Genomic DNA, 19,195 nt, shown 5'->3' with positions numbered 1-19,195 from the left:
ATTTTTGTTTTTTTGTTTGTTTGTTTGTTTTGAGATAAAAGTCTCACTCTGTCGCCCAGGCTGGAGTGCAGTGGAGCAATCTCAGCTCACTGCAATCTCCGCCTCCTAGGCTCAAGCAATTCTCCCGCCTCGGCCACCCGAGTAGCCGGGACGACAGGCGTCCTCTACCACGCCTGGCTAATTTTTGTATTTTTAGTAGAGACGGGGTTTTGCAATGTTGGCCAGGCTGGTCTCAAACTCCTGACCTCAAGTGATCTGCCCACTTCATCCTCTCAGAGTGCTGGGATTACAGGCATGAGCCACCGCACCCAGCCGGGATTTTCCCCTTTATTCATTTTTCCAAGAGAGGTCATGGAGAAAAATTCAGTGCTAAAGTACCCCTCATTTAGTGGGGTGCCTGTAAACCCCAGGGGCCATTTGGCAATGTCTGGAGACATTTTTGGTTGTTGCCATAGGAAGGCAAAGCAGATGTTATTGGCTTCTAGTGGGTAGGGGTTGGGAAGCTGCTAAACATCCTACAATACACAGGACAGCCCTACACACAACAAAGAATCCTCTGCCCCAAAATGTCAGTAGTGCCAAGGCTGAGAAACCTGTTCTGTAGCAAGAAGTGATCTTCACCCAAGAAGGAATGTTACCCCTTTTTCATCATTGCCCATTAGGAAGGGTTGGATGACTGTGTTCTATCCCAAGCCACCTGCGTGGGACAAGTAAATGTGAACCTGTTGCTTCGTGGAGGCCCATGGACAGAACCAGAAGCATTGAGAAACCTGCCACAGTATGTGGACTTAGAGGATTATGTCCAAGAAACCTTGCAGTGGGTCTGTCATCTGCTGCCCTCGTTGATTATTCAGTAGCTCTCTTACCACTTAGGGAGTGATTGCGTACATTCTTATTTTACTTCAGGTCATACGCATGGCTTTCCCTGCTCAGATACGAGGGAAATGGAAGTGCAGGGAGATGAAAGTACAGATTCAGATTCGCTACCACTTCCCGAGGGCTCCTCCTCGCCCCAGCCCTGTCCTGGGTGGTTTCAGACATGCTGTCTTATTTACTCCTCACCATAATTGTGTGGGGAAGCTTTTATTATTCCCACTGTGCAGACAGTGTTGGCCCTGGTGCACATTTTCTTGATCAAAATCTGTTTTTCTCACTATATTCTGTTGTCTTCCCAGACTGATTCCACGTTAGCAGTCTCTTGCATCTTCTTAGTGAATTTAAAAATTCAAAGTACATTGTGATGAACTTCTAAACTTTTTTGCAATCTTTTAACAAGTCTATCAGTGAGCTGCAGAGTGTTAAAGTGGTAGAGGAAATTTAGCCATATACTGGGTGGCCAAAAGTATAATTACAATGAGCAGTGAGCAGGGGGTCCTGGGAGGTGTGAGTGGCCAGTGCCCCATCTCTGAGGGCATTTGGACAGAGGTTAGAGCCGAGAGCTCTTGGGTGGATTCCTGAAAGCCTTTCCCCTTCAGCTCTTCCAGGGAGATGCTGCTGCCGGACAGCCTGGTGGCAGGTGGTGATTTGGTGCTCTCATTTTAACCAATGTCTGTGTTAGACATGTCTTCTTACTAGGCCTTACTGTTCTGGGCTAATAGAGAGGAATAATGTTGTATTGCCATTTTTTTTTAATCCTGCAATTCTAGTTTTTTATTATACTGATTGTGACTTGCCCTCCCCCTCACTCCCCGGCTTTACCCACATTTTCAAGGTACACTGTGTCCTATAGTGTGGAAATGAGGCTTGTGTTGCTGTGGAGAGGGGAGGCACCCGGGCTGCAGATGGGACAAGGAGTGACAGAGCAAGTTGGGGTGTCCTGGCTGCGGCACGGCTGTGGGGAGAGAAGTATCTGGAGAGGAGGGCCAGTTTTCCTCACGCTCTTCCCTGCCGTCTCCCGTGGCAGCACATGGCTGTGGAGCCACAGCCTGGGCGTCAGGAATGAACATGGCCCACGGGGCAGGAAAGGCGATGGGGGTTTTATGTCCACCTCTGCCATCTGGGTCTTAGTTTACTCGTTTGTTAAATGAGATCTTTAGACCAGGGGATCTCAAGTAAACTCTTTAAACTTCAGCACATTTCTGATCTGGTCTTTATTCTCCTCTCCATCTCTCCAGGCTCTGAACTCAGACAGACCAAGTTCAAATTCCATATCTGTCACTACAGCTGTGTGGCCTTGGGCAAGTTGCTTAACCTCCCCCACATCCCACTAAGCCTCAGTTTCCCCACCTGTGAAATAATAGTATCCACTTCACAGGGTGGTTGTAACCTTTAAACAAAATAGCCTATATAAAATCCATAGCACAGTGGGTGCCTCCATGTCCAGTGAGTGGCAGCTACGATCTGGCCTCTTTCTTCCCTTTCAGATGTTCCTATCCTAGGCCCTCTTTCTCTGCTTTATTACTGGCAGGTATATGGTCTCTGGTGTTGGTATAGTGCCTGTTAAATGTTGTGAACCACTTCATATGCATTCTCATTCAGTCCCCTACAGTCACCTCTTTAGTTACACGGGGCAGATGTTATTCTCCCCACTTTGTGGGTGACAAGCCCGAAGCCTAGCAGTTGGCCTTGTCTCTAAGCCATCCACAGACACAGACAGCCTCATTTAGTTTCCAGGCTTATGTGGACCAATGATGGCAACCCATCCCCCACAGCAGGAGGGGTACGCAGGTGAACGCACCTGCCGTCGGGTTATGCAGCGAGGCAGCTTCAGCAAAGCCCAGGCATGGAGTCCCCAGTCCGAGCCAGTGCTGGATGTGGGTGTGTGGCTGTGGACTCTCACTGCCGGCTGCATTCACAAGGATCCCCAGCTTCACAGCTGAAAGGCTGGAGAATGCACAACACCCAGAGGCCATTAATTCTGGGAGTAGAATCTGAGTTCACGGAGGCAGCCTGGCTGTGCTACGTTGTTGGCTCCTTTAGGAGGAGCCCAGGGCAGCCTGACTCTTAAACAGCTGATTTGATCTCTCTGCAATGACAGAAAGACTCTCTGCTCTGAAGTGCCTTGCCACTTTCGAGTGCCTCCCATCTTCAGATTAGCCACTTTCTCCCTATGTGACCTGATGACACATTTTCTTAAAATGTTTCCTGTTCCTCAGCAAGTTTCATCATTGCTGGTCTCTAACACTTTCTGATGTGCTAAGGTGGCAGTGTCACTGTCATAGTCCTCTTCTTGCCTGATTGACCGTGGCTTTAGGCACATCTGAGGTCTGTCGGCACCGCGACTCCTTCACACTCAGGTTCCTCCCTGCCCCGGGCAGATGACATGAAGCAGAGAGCTCTTGTCCACGAGGTGGAAAAGCAAGCGCCCAGCCTCTTGGAAACAGACCATAAACAAATCTGTCAGGTGGTGAAAAGAGAAAAATAAAGCCAGGGTGCAGGACCCAGGGATGGGGATGAGGAAGGCGCACTTCCCCCACCACCGGAGAATTGTGTCTTCTAGTCTGCAGGACACCTTCTGGGAAAGACTCAATGAAAGCAATGACTGGGTCTTTTGTACATTGTCTGACTGAAGTAGCCATTTATATATTTTTCTTTTGACATTCCCATGAAATAAAAGCCTCTACTATTGAACATTTTTATGTTTAAAATGGTATTCTGCACCTTTTTTTAAAGTTTATTTTATTTTTTTAATTGAGACGGTGTCTCACTATGTTGCCCAGGCTGGTCCTGACTCCTGGGCTGAAGTGATCTGCCCACCTTGGCCTCCCAAAGTGCTGGGGATTATAGGTGTGAGCCACCTCACCTGGCCAATCTGCACTATTTTAGAAGAAAAGAGCTAGTGTTCAGAATCATAAGCACTCTTTGTTAATTTCTACCATTTGTTTGTATATTTATACTGTTTAAATCACCTTTTTCTAGAAATTATCTTCTTGCCCTCAGTTGTTTTTATTTACATGCTGTAGACCTTTGCGATCCTGCAGGTGGCTGTTTGCCTCATACACACCCCTCTTAATTTGCACTAGACGTGTAATCGACTACTTGAGTACACTGTCCATTTTGGGATTTATCCATTCTGTAGACTACTCTTTTTTTTTTTTGAAGGACAGCCACCCAAACCAGAACAGGTTCAGAGACTCCATTTCTGTAGATGACTCTTAGCCTCTTTCCCCTGCCAGCCAGCTGAGACCTGGATCATTGACATCAGGGCAAGTAGAGGGGAAGTTGGAGAGAAGAACAAAAGGGGTGTGTAGACCCACCGACTGGATCCAAGGCCTCCCACGGTCAGGGAGAAAAGCTTGGAGTTTTGGCTTAAACACTGGAAAGTGCAGGGCTCTGTATTTTCCCTTTGTCTCAGATGGGCTTCTCTCAGGAGCAGAGGGACCATGAATGCTGCTGGCGCCCACTGCATGAGTCGTGATTGAATCTTGAGAATCACGGTCATCTGCTCTGGCTTCTCTGCCTTTTCTCCCCAGATTTCCTGCCCCTTCTAGCCCTGGGAGCTTCCAGGCCCTTTAGGAATAGCATATCATTTCCTTGAGTGGGGGCTTCAGTGGGGTGAACAATCTGGGAACCTAGTGAGGAATCCTGAAGGAATGGGTTTCAGCCCCTCATGCCCCGGACCAGTCTTACAGTCCCTCATATCTTTGAAACAAAAGCCTGGAGTTTCTTGATGTGACTTACAGGATACAGATGTACCATGGGCCTTGACTGTTGCTTCTCCAAGTCATCAGCAAATTAGTCCTTGCTCTAGTTAACGGGGTTAGTGGTGGTCTGTCAGTGTGGCTGATGAGGACAGACAGGAGAATAAGTGGTTTTCAAGACCTCAGGGTCTGGAAAGGGAATTCAGAAATTTCTGAATGAGCTTTCTTGGTCCAAGCCCCCTTCTTCCTTCAGCTCTACCCTCTGTCTCCTGATTACAATCCTTAGAAAAATGATCTGGCTTGGTTTCTGTAGCAAGAGCCTTTCCATTCCTATCGATCTCAAGCTGGTTTAAAGAAAATGTTCCTTTATTTTTTCAAAATAGCTCCCTTTAATCTCTCTCCTCCTCCTTATGCCTAACGTCTCCTTTCAGAACCTGAGCTGGCTGGAGGAGAAAGAGAAGGAAGTTGTCAGTGCCCTGCGCTACTTTAAGACCATTGTGGACAAAATGGCAATTGATAAGAAGGTACTGGAGATGCTTCCAGGGTCAGCCAGCAAGGTGCTGGAGGCCATCTTACCCCTGGTGCAGAACGACCCTCGAATTCAGCACAGGTGAGTGGCTCTGAAGTCCTTGGCTGTGTCAGAACAATGGAAGCCTTAGAGGCATCTTGGTTTGGTGGCACTGGAAACTCAAGGTTCCTAGGAACAGTCAGGAAAAGGACTCCATCACCCCCATCCTTCCCCTGACCACTCCCCCCACAACTATCCCGTGATGCCATCTCAGAGTTGAGGTCCCTATTACTCCTGAAGCCCGGGACACATCTCTGCCATCCCTAGGGATGTGGCCACAGTGTAAGTTTGTGGTCATTGCAGCCCTTAACTGCGTCAAGCCAGGACACCTCCCAGACATGGAGCCTGGATTCACGGGGGGGTGGGAGGAGCCTGTTTTGAATGAAACTTTTTGAGTTTCATTATCTGTCAGCTGGAAGCTACTGTTTCCAGTCATCACCAGAGGCCCAGACTGAAGAGCACCAGCAGGGCCTCCATCTGCATGAGTCTCTGCACAGGCTTCACTGTCAGGGGCTAGATTGCAGGCTCACAAGCTAAGAGGTTTTTAGTACCTTAGACCTTGGGTGTTACACAGCAGCCTAGAGGCCGCACGGGGAGGCAAAGAAGCACAAGCTGGGAGAGAGAGAAGGGACCCCATGGACCAGCGCCGCTATTGGGGTTATTGGGTCCAGGGCGGGCCTTATCCAAACAGGCCTCCTGCAGGGAGCTTTAATTGGTAGGTTTAAAGCAAGCAGGCACGCGTTCAGGAGGCGCAGCCTGTGACTAAGAGGTGGTTACTTTAAGTTCTCAGGCAAATGGTCTATTTAAAGGATCAGTAGGTAAGCCAGGAGCTAGCCTGCTGGCGGGCAAAGATGCCTGTAAGTTTCTGTCTCTGACCACCAGCTAGAGCCAGTCGGGTAGGATGTAGTATTAGGAACCTTGTCAAGGGTTCGTGAGCCCTACTTCTGGTATGAGAAAGCTAAACATATTTTAAAACAGATGCTGAGGCAACATAAAATTACAAGCACTCCCTGCAGGGGACATGGAGCCAGCCTTTGCCCCAAGAAGCTTTTGTTGGGTAATACTTTTATTGCTGGAGTGCATTTTCCTCTTAAAGGTTAGCTAGCAGCTCATCCTGTATTCATTGTTAAATGTAAAAAGAAAAACAGTACCAAATGTAATCTGAAATGAAAGCCTAGCAGGAGCTTTTTCTTAAGAGGCTGGCACATGTTTTGTTTTTCTTCCATGGTACCTGTTCAGGATAAATGCTTCTGTGTCGCAATTCTGCAAGATGACTTAGTGTTCATTTAGCCCCATGAGGCTAAGCTTTTATGAACTGCTTTCAGAACTTGGCAATGAAGTTCATAGTTTTCTTCTTCTGGGGGATAAAGCAAATAGTGTCTTTATTTACAAGAAACTCTCTGCTCTGGGGCTTCCGCCCTGGAGTTTCAGCTGACCCGTGGAGATTGTGGTCTTCTGGCCAGAAGCTCGCTGGCACTGGTTGGTGACGGGGAGGAAGCAGGGCATGCTTGTCTTCACTCTGTCTTTCCCAGAGTCAGTCCAGCTCCGGCTCTTAGAAGGGTTCGGTGCTGGGTTCCTGGGAGCGAATGTGCTGACATCATGCCACAGTCAGATGTATGGATGCCTTTTTAGAACATGTTCTTGTGGACCTAGTCTCATGTGGTAGTCTCTGCCTTGGAAGAGTTAAAGCCTAGTTGAAACAAATCAGCTCCCTCTGTTCTATGATAAAGCACTTATTTTATGGTACAGAGAGGAAGCTCTGTTGGAGTTTGAAGAAGGAAGAGTTACAGGGGTGTTGGAGTTGATCGGATGAAGCTTCTTGACTGAGTAGTTCCTGGAGCCCGACCTGAGGGAGAGCAGCGGTTAGATTGGCAGTGGGGGCAGGAGAACAAGAGCAAAGGAACTGAGGCCACTGGGCCTGGTGTGTCCCAGGGAGGGGAGGGCGGCGACTCGGGCAGTCATGGGCAGAGGGTATACGTCCTAGAGCGTGGACGAGAGGGGAACAGTGGGAAGAGGGGACGGATCACTTCACCCTGCACCCTCAGGTGCTAAGCCTCTTTGGGAGAGTCCAGGCTAGCGTCACCTGGACCCTAACACCCAGAGTGTATTGCTGCTAGGAGTGTTGCTTCCCGGAGCCAGGGCTCTGCTTGGAGGTCACTTGCAAACCCTGGGTAAGAATTGATCAAGTCACGTGGTAATGGCTGGGGGTATTTTTTTGTCTATTGAGGGGTGGCTCTTAATTGACATTGAATGTCTGTAACCATTTCCTAGAGGAGAAAATGGGAAGTGCCTGGGTGTGGCTGTAAGGACCCATGAAATATGGTTTGTTTTCTGGTAGTCCTTTGACTAATCCCATTAAGGGGTTTTCCTTCTGAAATTCTTCCAGGCTAGTGGAGGTGGTTTTTTGGTCTCCCGCAGTGATTGGAAATACCTCCTCAGATGCTCCTTTTAGATGCTTTGCATTATCTCTTTCCTCCCTAAGTGCAGTTTGCAAGCTGGAAGGTCCTTTCTCATTTCTTCTGCGGGGCAGGGCGGAGTGGGGGGGTCCTTGCAAACAGGCCTTTTGCCACCCTCACCTCGGTTCCTGGGACAGTGATAGGCTGGCCTCCAACAAGCAGCTGGCTCTTATCATGAGCTGTGAATGGAGGACTCCTGAGTGAGTCACACTCGTCACATGCGGAGGGCTTTGCTCCATTGTGGAACTGAGCCAGGAGCTGGGCCTCAGATGGCGTTTTTATAGTCCTCAACTTTCCTTCCTTTCTTATGTCTTAGCCCGTTGACACAGGAGTATTCTGCTTCCAAGCTAATGCCGGGAAGGCTGGACATAATCCAGCACCTTCCGGGAAACGTTAGCATCCAATGCAGGTAGAAAGGAAGTAGTGAATAAAAGCGTTTCCCCTCTTTCACCAGCAGTGTGACAGTGAGATGCTTTCTCCAGTGGAATCCTCCTACAGCACATCAGGGGAAGGCAGCAGGCTTCTTTCAAGAGGCCTCACCTGGCCTTGCCAGGAAGCAGAGCCAGGTCCAGCCCAGCCGTTAGAAGCACATTGCCCTGCAGGGTCAGATCAGCTCTGGTCCAACCCCAGGAGAGACTGCAGGGTCTTTGTTTTCCCCTCTCCATCCTCTTTCCTAAGAGAATAGTTCCAACAACAAATACTTTTCATCCATATCATCTTCTAAAATAGCCCAATCCTGGCTTTCTCAGGGCTCCTTTGGGAATTTTGTTTGTTTGTTTCTAATGGACTTGAAAAGTTTGCTTTCATTCCTGCCGACCTTTTTCTCCTGTTGGAACATGCAGCGTGGAATGCCTGGCTAAATGGAAACTTTAGATCCTTGCAAAAATTGTTTCCTCCTTACCTGATTCTGAAGAGCTTCTCATTAAAGCACTATTTGGTTCACATTTTTGTTTTAAATAGCTTTGTTTTTAGAACCTGTTTTAATCATATCTTATAATATTATATATTTTCCTCAAAGTTATATCTTTGGCTCCTAAATGTCTGCTTCATTTTGGGTGGTTTTTTTTTTTTTTTTTTTTTTTGGAGTAGAGGAGGTTGCAGCACATAAATTTTCTATATTGTTGCTCTTCCTCTGTGATAATTGTTTGAAATGGAAAAATAACCCTTTCCACAATTCCTAAGGAAAATTATCTTTAGTTATTTAAAAATATGTGAAAGATATAAAAATTCTCCATTCGGCTGCTACTCTACAATCATTGAGGCACTCAGGGCTTCTGTTTGTGGGCGCTGACATCACAGTGTAGCTGGTAGTGTGGTCTCACACACACACACACACACACACGCACACTCACCTGCGTTCCCACCCTCACATCCCCACCACCATCACAGGCCCCGTCACCCGTGATTTGCTATTCTCAAAATAAGTCTTCATTCGTGTGCTCCTGACATCTGTCTCATGGTTATAGTGCAGAAGATGATGAAGCTGGCCCCGTGACAGAGGAATTCTAATAAACTGCAGACCTGTTTTGAGCTCATGACTGTTAAAATTCTGCAAACCTGTCAGCTCCTTGTGGCACATCTAAAATAGATTTGATTCTAATTGCTAACAATCAGTATACACTGCTTGGACCTGGTCTAGTGATTAGCAGCTAGAAGGAGGGGAAGATGGGGCACTCCTTGAGAGATGTGATCAGAATCTTGTAGAAGGATGTGAAGTTTGAAAAAGCATCTTAACTATCGTGGTGGAATTTTTGTAATGTTACATTTGGGAAATGAAAAAAATTTTGAAACACAGATTAGAATATAAAGCTCCACAAAATCTTTATTGGATGTAATGAAAAAGGCTCATGGGAGGAGTTTGCTTATTAAAAGGCAGTATGGATTTTGCACAAAGAAAGATGGAGAAACACACCCTCGTCACCAAGAAGCTGGCTCTGTATTAAGTGATGGTCATGCTTTAGATTTTCTTTTTTTCCATTCTTCTCTTCCCTGTAGCTCAGCCCTCTCTTCCTGCTATAGCCGAGTGTACCAAAGTCTCGCCAACCTCATTCGCTGGTCTGACCAAGTGATGCTGGAAGGTGTGAACTCAGAAGACAAGGAGATGGTGACGACTGTGAAGGGGGTCATCAAGGCTGTGCTGGATGGAGTGAAGGTACCGGTGCAGGTTCCAGACAGTCCCAGTCAGGGACTTAGAGCAGCCTGCCTGCTGGTGCTTGTCACATAAGAGCTTGCTCCTAACCTTCAAACATTAGAATGTCTTTCCGCGTCTCTGGTGTTGGTGCGCTCTATCCCGTAACTACTTACTTCTCTCAGGACTGGTGCAAATGGCTCTTATGGAAAAGCTGTCCAGAGCAGTCAGCCCTTACTGAGCATTGCGTTAAATCTTAGTGAGTCTTCGTAGCATCGTGCTGGCTGAGCATGCTTGTCAGCTAGACAAAATGCAATGGAGATCATTTTCACAATGACTTTAAGCAAAGCTCCCAGCATGTCATATCAGTGCTACCTTTTCATGTTCTGGGAACTTCTAGGATTCTTGGTAGAAAAGCAGGAGTGAGTAAGAAATGAAACTTTCTATATTTACTTGGTATCCGTGATGCGGTCTGTGTATTTGCTATCCAGAGAAGTCAGAAACAGCATAAGAAATTATGAATGCTAGTTAAGATGGGAAGCAAAGGCCATAGAAGGTCTGGAATTGGGGTTAGGGGGACAAATCCTAATAGAGAAAATAAGTCCTAGCGGATGGGAAGCAAGACAGAATGTTGGACGTGAACCAGGTAAGGGCCTTTGGGTCAGGGCCAGGGCTGCAGGCAGCAGGACAGTGGAAACCCCGCTGTTACGTGAGGCCATATAATGTAGTAGAAAGGGGGCCAGCCTTAGCACCTGGCTAGATTTGAATCCCACGTTCACCACTTGCTAGTAGTTTATGAACTTGAACAATTTACTCAACTGCTCTGCACCTTAAGTAACTCTTTTATAAAATAGGTATAATAATAGCATCGTGCATCGCAGGGTTATAGGAAAGATTACACTGGTCAATATACATAATGCTTCTAGAACAGCACCTGGCACATACAGAGCAGTCAGGCCTTAGCTGCTATTTATTATTAATTATGTGGTGTTAGATGCATGCTTTGTAAACAGATCTCTTGGCTTGAAAAACCTGTGTCCCTCTCCTTTCTGGACCCCTCAATCCAAAATTATAGCTGAGGTATTTACCCCAGGTCAAAAAAAATTCCTTCCCACTCAACCAGGCTAACAAATTCCTGAAGGCTGCCTCCTTGGCTTAACATTCCCCAGCAGCTCTGGAGAGTAGAATAAGGACCCCCAAAGGGCTTAAATTACAGAGAGAGGCTGAGAAAGCATTGCTCAGCATTGCAAATTGCTCCAGAATGAAATGTGTGTTTGCCAGGACATCTGGGTGGCCCTCTACCCCCAGCAGCATTTAAGGGGAGGCTGACGTGTCTGCTGGGGCCATGGAGTTCATGTAAAAGGGTCCTAGATGGCATCAATATTTTCCTCTGAATTCTCCCATGTTCTCCTTTTTTTTTTCTTCTTTGAGATGGAATGTCACTCTGTCACCCAGGCTGGAGTGCAGTGGTGCGATCTCTGCTCGCTGCAATCTCTGCCTCCTGGATTCAAGTGATTCTCCTGCCTCAGCCTCCCGAGATGCTGGGATTACAGGTGTGAGCCACCACACCCAGCTAATTTTATATTTTTAGTAGAGATGGGGTTTCACCGTGTTGGCCAGGCTGGTCTCAAACTCCTGACCTCAGGTGATCTGCCTGCCTCGACCTCCCAAAATGTTGGGATTACAGGTGTGAGCCACTGCGCCCAGCCTCCCCATGTTACTTTCATTCCAAAAAGTTACTAGTATCTGCTTAGGGCAGCGAGACTCAAGGATGTAGCCCAGGGTAGCTGTTGTGATCAGAGCTGATGGCCCTTTCCAGGATTTGGAGGACAGGCATGTACATTATCATATCTGGTCCTCACAGTAGCACATTGGGTTCAGCAGAGCAGAATGGGACGTGGCCTGGGCTTTATCAGCAGCCCCGAGTCACTCTGGCTCACCCACCCCTGCTGTTCCTGTCTAGGCTTCTGAAAATGCTATTACCGAAAATTGTTATTTTTCAGGTAACATTGTTAAGGTTTCCTTCTATCGAATTGATTCTGATGAGATGTTCACAAGTTAGAGCAGCCAAAACAGAGGAGAGTGAGTTTCCACTCATAAAGCTTTGTGGCACTCCCAAGTACGTTTCTTCTATGGAGTCATTACAGCACCACTTCATTAGTAGAAAGGCATGTCTGAAAGAAAAATTTCCTTGATTTTTCAAAGTGACTGGGACAAAAAAAAGGAGAGAGAAACCTATAGGTTATGAACTTGTCAGTGTCAGAGCAAATAACTTTTCCACAATTGCTTTAAAAATATTTTAGCCAGAATAAAGATTATCTAGGTGAGAAGCTTTACAAATTCAGTTTTGTTTCATTTATTCAAGAAGCATTTAGTGAGAACCTTCTATGTGCCAGGCAGTGAGAGATAATTGGAAATATGAGCAAAGCTGGCACAGACCCTGCCCTATGGCGCTTACAGTCTAAGGGGGGCAGGACCGCAAACACAAAGGCACACCCATGTGGTATAGCGCTGCCAAGGGAGATGGCACAGGGTGCGATGAAAGGGTATGATGACCTTCCTTTCTCAGGGTGGTCAGAGACGCTTCCCCAAGGAACAGACAGGCCAGCATTTGGAGGATGGACAGGAGCTGCCTGTGGCTGGTAGCTTTTCGTGCTGGAGTCATTACAGGCAGTGAGAGTGATCGAGACACTATGACGTTGGCATTTGTTGTTATTGTCTAATAGTAATAACAGCTAACATTTATGGGGTGCTTTTTGTACATTGTCCTCACTTAATACTCATGACAACCCTCCATAATAGGCATAAATGGCTGCCCCTTGCCCCTTTCACAGGTGTGGAGACTCAGGCTCAGGTGGAGCAGTAGTCTGGCAAGGCTGTGATTCCCACCCCCAACCTGCTGCCTCCTCCCTGGCACCTGTGCACCATGTCACCCTGAGCTGCCTCCCATGGGAGGACAGGATTCTCTGCACTCCCACCTCCAAGCTAGCTGGCTTCCAGCCTCTCTCACCGTCCCTTTCAGGCCTGGGACACCTTAAAAGCCCATGCCCTGGTGGCGTGAGAGAGCCTCCCCCAGCTGGGAGGGACTGGAGCTGTGCAGAAGGGAAATGCACTCATGAGGATGTTGTCAGCCCACTTAGAGGAGGGGCGTTGGACGTTCTTTACACTGACTCACCATTGTTTACGTAATTCATTCAGTTGTTCAAGGGAGTCTTTCCTCTTTTTTTTTTTTTTTTTTCCAAATGATTGAACATATGTTGTAAAACAGGATTACTTTGGTTTTGTCCCTGAATGCGTAGTAGCATTTATCATTTAAACCTCCACATAAATGCCACTTGTTCAAGCTATATAACCTTGGGCAAGTTACTTCTCTGAGTTTCAAGTAGGTTTTAAAATATTTACCCTGAAGATTTGAGGAAATTCAGTAAGATAAAGTATATAAAGTACCTGGTAAGAACTAGGTGACCAGGAGGCAGTGGGGAAACAGTGTTACCTGGAGAAGTGTTCATTTCTAATGGCTCACAGTGACCATTTTTGACAGTGATTATGGCTCTTTTCCAGGTAGTCTTATCATCTCAGGTAAAAAATAGACCCCTGTCCCCTCATCTGGCTCTGGGACTGCTTTTCCACCGGGAGCCTGTAGCTCAGAGCTGATTATGGCTCTTGAAGGGAGGAAATCTGAGGAATTTAAAGACCCTCAATGTTTTTCTCTGAGAACCACACCCAGCCTAGCACCTGGATGCTGGGGGGCCGAGCCACTCGAGGTCAAAGAGGTATCCCAGCATGACCTTTTGAAATCAGTACCCCACCTCTTCCCAACTTCACCAGTTAATTTCCTCTGTTACTTGAGCACCAGAGCTGTATTTTGACTTGTCAACGCTTATTTAAGCCCTTCCCTCTCTGTGATCATTTTCTTTTTCTTTCTTTCTTTTTTTTTTTTTTTTGAGACGGATTCTCACTCTTGTTGCCCAGGCTGGAGTGCAGTGGCATGATCTGGGCTCACTGCAACCTCCGCCTCCCGAGTTCAAGTGATTCTCCTGCCTCAGCCTCCCAAGTAGCTGGGATTACAGGCACGTACCACCACGCCCAGCTAATTTTTGTATCTTTAGTAGAGACAAGGTTTCACCATGTTGGCCAGGCTGGTCTCGAACTCCTGACCTCCAGTGATCCGCCCACCTAGGCCTCCCAAAGTGCTGGGATGACAGGCGTGAACCACCGTGCCCGGCCTATGATCGTTTTCAATATGAATAAAATGAACATGGAAATAAAGTGTTACATATTTGGAGAGCTACTTTTCCAAATACCGTTTTTGACTTTCGAAAACTGATTTTCAGTGACCAATCGGCAGTTTCCAGTCACTGCTTTAGACACAGACTCTAGAGTAGTCTCTTCCAGTCTTTTTTTTTTTTTTTTTTTTTGTTCTGAGACAGTCTCACTTTATTGCCCAGGCTGGAGTGCAACAACGGCATAATCTTGCTCACTGCAACCTCCGCCTTCTGGATTCAAGCGATCCTCCAGCCTCAGCCTCCTGAGTAGCTGGGACCACAGCTGCATGCCACCATGTCCAACTAATTTTTGTAGAGGCAGATTTTTACCATGTTGTCCAGGCTGGTTTTGAACTCCTGGGCTCAAGTGATTCACTCGCCTCAGCCTCCCAAAGTTCTAGGATTACAGGCATGAGCAACCACATCTGGCCTTTTTCAGTCTTTTCTAACTTGTGCCTCAGGACAATTGAAAAGTCTGACCTCCCTCTCAAAAAATTCTACCTTCAGTAGGAGGTGTTGGGCTCATGCCAAATTATAAATGGTCAACTTTCAGTGAGATTAGGGTGTTAGCACAGTAGCCAGATATGTGCACATTTTAAGGTTTCTCTTCTGTGATAGTTAAGGCAAGTCAAGACTAAAGACCTTCTGTCTAGGCAGGGAGATAGGTGGTAAATTTAAAAAGCAGCCCGCCCCTTTTATACTCTTTTCAAGCCTAGGCCATGCGAGCTAGTGTAGGGAGCGTCATTGGGATCATGACGCCATCGGGATCATGACGTCATCTTTGAATTTGGGCGCATGCCTGCACACGTGTGCCTGTCATTCCAGGATTGTTTTGCCATTGTTCATTAGTTGAGTTCACAGCTGCCTCTCCAGAAAGATGACAATCTAATTATAATTGCTCATGAATCAATGAAGAATCGAGAATGTTTTCCTGTATCAACAGATGCAAACAACACAGACTTCTCTCTATTCCTTTTGCCCTGCTTGTAAAGAAGAGTGAATCTGAAAGTGGGGCATCCAGGGCACTGTATTCTGGTGCTCTTTAACTCCCTCTAAGGCCGTGATGCTCTTCTTTGGGGCCTGGTGTTGTGCTTTTAGGAAGAGCTACCTCTCCCACCGTCCTCCCTCCTCCAGGCGATAGGGTGCAAGGGAGCTGCCTCTGTTCTAACTGCTCTCTTCACTGATTGTGTAGTCTCTCCTCCTCTATCTTGTCCTGTTTGTAATCACCAGCTAGATGGCTGTTCCTTAAATATTAACTTCTAAATTGTGCTAACATGCAAGTATTAAGGTTCTCCTTTCTTGCCAGTACTTGGCTCTTAGAGATTTTGCTTCTCCACATTTCTTCAAGAATAGACATCTGAATGGGGTAACAACTGTCACAGAGTAGGGTAACACTGAACCTGCATCTATGGATATGCCTGGCTGGGCGTGGTGGCTCACACCTGTAATCCCAGCACTTTGGGAGGCCAAAGTAGGAGGATCACTTGAGCCCAAGAGTTTGATATATGCATTTAATTTTGGGGGTGGGGGGGTTGCTTGTTTAATTATTATTTCAGAAGTAATATATGTTCATTTCAGAAAATTTAGAAAATAGAAAAAGAACAAGATAAAAGTGTGTTTCATAGCGATATTTTTTGTATTACATATATTCTTGATTTGGCTTTGTTTACAAAACGTGCAATATAAACCAGCATATCACCTAGAACTATTTTTCCACTCAGTGTATTACAGCATCTTTCCATGATATAGTGCATATTCTTGTTGTGACTTTGTTTTTAATAACAACGTAATGGTCAGCCCATTGTCTGGTTCTATCATGACTTATGTAATCAGTACATATTATCAAATATTTAATTGTGGGATGTTGCACTATTCAAAATGACCACATTAATGATACATAATCTTATGTATATTCTGTGATGACCATCTTTTGTGGTTTAATTTTTGCACACATTCATGACATTTTTCTTGGACAGGATTCTTTTTTTAAGAGACGAAGTCTCAATCTCTCACCTCAGCTGGAGTGTGATTACAGTTCACTGCTCCTCGAACCCCTGGGCTCAAGCCATCCTTCTGCCTCAGCCTTCCAGAGTGCTAGGATTATGGGCATGAGCCACTGCACCTGGTGCAAAATTCTCTTAATGCAAATATTTAAGGCTTTTGATATATACTGATAAGTCATCCCTCTGGAGAGGCTGTCTGAAGTGGTGCTCCCACCTACCATGTCTGGAAGTTTCTATTTTATTACCATCCAAGATGGTGAATGTCTTATGATTACTGACCATTGGTATCTGTAAATTTCTTGTTTGATGTTTTTTTCGGTGTGTTCACCTTCTAGTTTTTGTGTTTTCGAAAGAACCCTTGCGCTGGGAAGGATGGTAACTGACTCTTTGCCTTATTTGCAGCATACGCTGCCATTTTTGTGTGTGGTGCTTTTTGAGTCTGAAGAGGCTTGGCAGCTGCTGGTTCAGCATCTCTGGTTACTGTGTTGCCTGCTGGCATCCGCTGCCACCTCCTCTATAACTTGGAAACAGCTTCCTGCTGAAAGCCTGGAAGCCCCTCATCACACACATGCAGGCCCTGGCCAGGCCAGAAGTCCATCGACAGGAAGGTGGAGGGAGAAGCTGTAGTGCATCCACACATGGGAACACTGCCGGCAGCGAGCAGCAGGCGCCTCGCACACACGACGCTGAGCTCGGGGGACGGAGCAGGCAAAGATATGCGGACAGGAAGTGGATTGGCGGCTGCCAGCGGCTGGGGGTCGAGGGGAATGCAGAGTTTCCTTTTGGGGTGATGAGAAGTCCTAAAATTGATTGTGTTGATGGTCACACAACTCTGTGAACAGACTAAAAACCACTGAATCGTACACTTTTAAATGGGTGAATTTAATGGCGTATGAGTTATATATCCGTAAAGCTGTTTTTAAAAAGGTTGACACAAAAGTGTATGTATGATATGGTTCCATTTATATCAAGTTCTAGGACAGGCATAAGTAATCTATGATAATAGAAGTTAAAAAACAGTTGGGGCAGGGCAGATTGGCTGAAGACGGTGATGGAAATGTTCTTTGTGTTTTTAGTGGCGCTTACTTGAGTATACGCAGTTGTCAAAACTCATCAAACTGGGAGAAAATGCATTCTAATTAAAAAAAAAAAAATGGGCCCTTAATGTCTTCCCTTTTTTTTTCTTTTGCTATGATTTGAAAAAGGCTATTTTTCTTTTCTGTTTTTCTCAGTTAATGGTTCTAAAGTGATTTCTTTCCTGGGTTGTCTCCCCTTAACTCCCTCTCCATTGACAAGGATCCCAGCCAGCCCCCACCCACCCCCACCAGCTAGCAGCTCCACCACACCTGTGGCCAGCTCGCCTTGGGAAACCACCCAGTGCCATCATCATGCATATGATCTAATGGCTTTAGAGAACTAGGAACAGAGTTATTCCCCAACAAACTGACTGGGAATCTGTTTGGCCAAGTGTTTTAATTTGTGTGATAAACAATCATTTTGAGAGTCTGAGGTTTGCCATTTCCCCTTCCAAGAGGAAGTGCCTTTATGCATTTGAAACTTCTTGACATGCCATGAAGGTATTTTTGGAGGGCAGGGGACATTTGGGAAGTCATGCAGATTACTAAGGCAAGTGATACTTGCGTTTATGGTGCATGGGGAATCTATAGGCACAGAAATGAGACTCAGCAGCAGAGGACAGACAGCACCTGCCTGCCTTCTGGTGGAAACTCAGTGACGGGAGCTTTGCTCACTGCCTTTTTCTTGTGGGGGTAGGAGCTGGTCAGGCTCACCATCGAGAAGCAGGGACGTCCATCTCCGACGAGCCCCGTGAAGCCCAGTTCCCCTGCCGGCAAGCCTGATGGGTAGGTGCTGACTAACCCTCCTGTCGCGGGGGTCACGCTCAGTGGCAAAGGCTGCACTTGACAAGGATAGGGCCCGGTGGGTGGGCAGCATGAGGGTGGGCTGCTGGAAGCCCATATTCCTTTTTCAGTGGTTAGCAGTGTGTGTATATTTCACACAGGCTTGAAGTATTGCCCCGTCTCAAGTTTACCCTTCAGCATGACTGTTTCTAAGGATCTTCTGTGAACGCGTCCAGTGACACATACCAGTGCTTTTCCTGGGCAGCTTCGTTTCATAGTGACAAAGAACTTTTAAGGGCTTGGGTTTGGGGGCTTTGACTTGAGAGTACTCTTGCTTGATCAAGAGTAAACTGAGGATGACATGGATGGTTGTAAGGGTTTATATTCATCTCTACTCCAAGCTCCTGGTAAAAATATAAAACATAAATTTGGAGCTTTTTTTTGTTCTTGAGACAGAGTCTCTGTTGCTCAGGCTGGAGTTCAGTGGTACGATCTGGGCTCATTGCAACCTCCTCCTCTCAGGTTAGAGCAATTCTCCTGCCTCAGCCTTTCAAGTAGTTGGGACTACAGGTGCACGCCACCACGCCCAGCTAATTTTTGTATTTTTAGTAGAGACAGGGTTTCACCATGTTGGCCAAGCTGGTCTCAAACTCCTAACCTCAAGTGATCTGCCCGCCTTGGCCTCCCAAAGTGCTGGGATTATAGGTGTGAGCCACTGCGCCCGGCCTGGAGCATTTTAGAGAGCCCTTAGATCATCTTCAGATGAGGAAATTGAGGTGCAAAGTTGGGGGCACAGCCAAGCTCCAGTAGCTCATTAGCAACCAAACCAGAACCCCAGGGTTCTATATCCAGGGAGCCTGCTCCTCAGCCCCACCTCACCCACCATGTTCTTCCTGGTCACATCCTCACCTTCTCAGGGCCTGTGTGTGCTCTGTCCCGTCTTTGACCTTCTGTAACCCTAAGTTCTTCCCAATTCTCCAGCCCAGCAGAGCTCCCCCTGACAGACCGCGAGGTAGAGATCCTAAACAAGACGACTGGGATGTCACAGTCAACTGAGCTCCTCCCAGATGCCACGGATGAAGAGGTTGCGCCCCCCAAGCCTCCTCTGCCTGGCATTCGGGTGGTTGATAATAGGTAATTACCTTCCTATTTGTCCAGTGCCTCCCATGGCAGAATGAGCAAGAAAGGGAGGAAGACAGGGCTCGGGCCCTTTCCCCTCAGCGCTGAGGGCTTGGCCCCCCTTGGGAGGCTGACTCTGGAGCTGTCCCCACCCCGCCAGCCCTCCCTGGCCACCCTGAGCTCTCCTGAAGGCCTCTTTGTGTCCTCAGCCCAGGGA

The 19,195-nt window shown here is 46.9% G+C and overlaps 1 protein-coding gene across 5 annotated transcripts in view; it reads left to right on the top strand.

The window, feature by feature from the left end:
* The window catches only part of RAPGEF1 (Rap guanine nucleotide exchange factor 1), a 163,963-nt gene that overhangs the window by 91,815 nt on the left and 52,953 nt on the right, over positions 1-19,195 (top strand). For all 5 annotated transcript variants that reach the window (XM_058445301.1, XM_058445300.1, XM_058445299.1 and 2 more), the window contains 4 exons: positions 5,012-5,190; positions 9,600-9,756; positions 17,774-17,862; positions 18,841-18,993. In XM_058445301.1, coding sequence (XP_058301284.1) covers positions 5,012-5,190; positions 9,600-9,756; positions 17,774-17,862; positions 18,841-18,993 — 578 coding nt within the window. The remainder of the gene's footprint in view (positions 1-5,011; positions 5,191-9,599; positions 9,757-17,773; positions 17,863-18,840; positions 18,994-19,195) is intronic.

Source organism: Hylobates moloch, unplaced genomic scaffold (genome assembly GCF_009828535.3).
Source record: "Hylobates moloch isolate HMO894 unplaced genomic scaffold, HMol_V3 SCAFFOLD_10, whole genome shotgun sequence".
NCBI lineage: Eukaryota > Metazoa > Chordata > Mammalia > Primates > Hylobatidae > Hylobates > Hylobates moloch.
The sequence above is the reverse complement of the archived record's forward strand: the minus strand, read 5'-3'. Positions and strand labels throughout refer to the sequence as shown.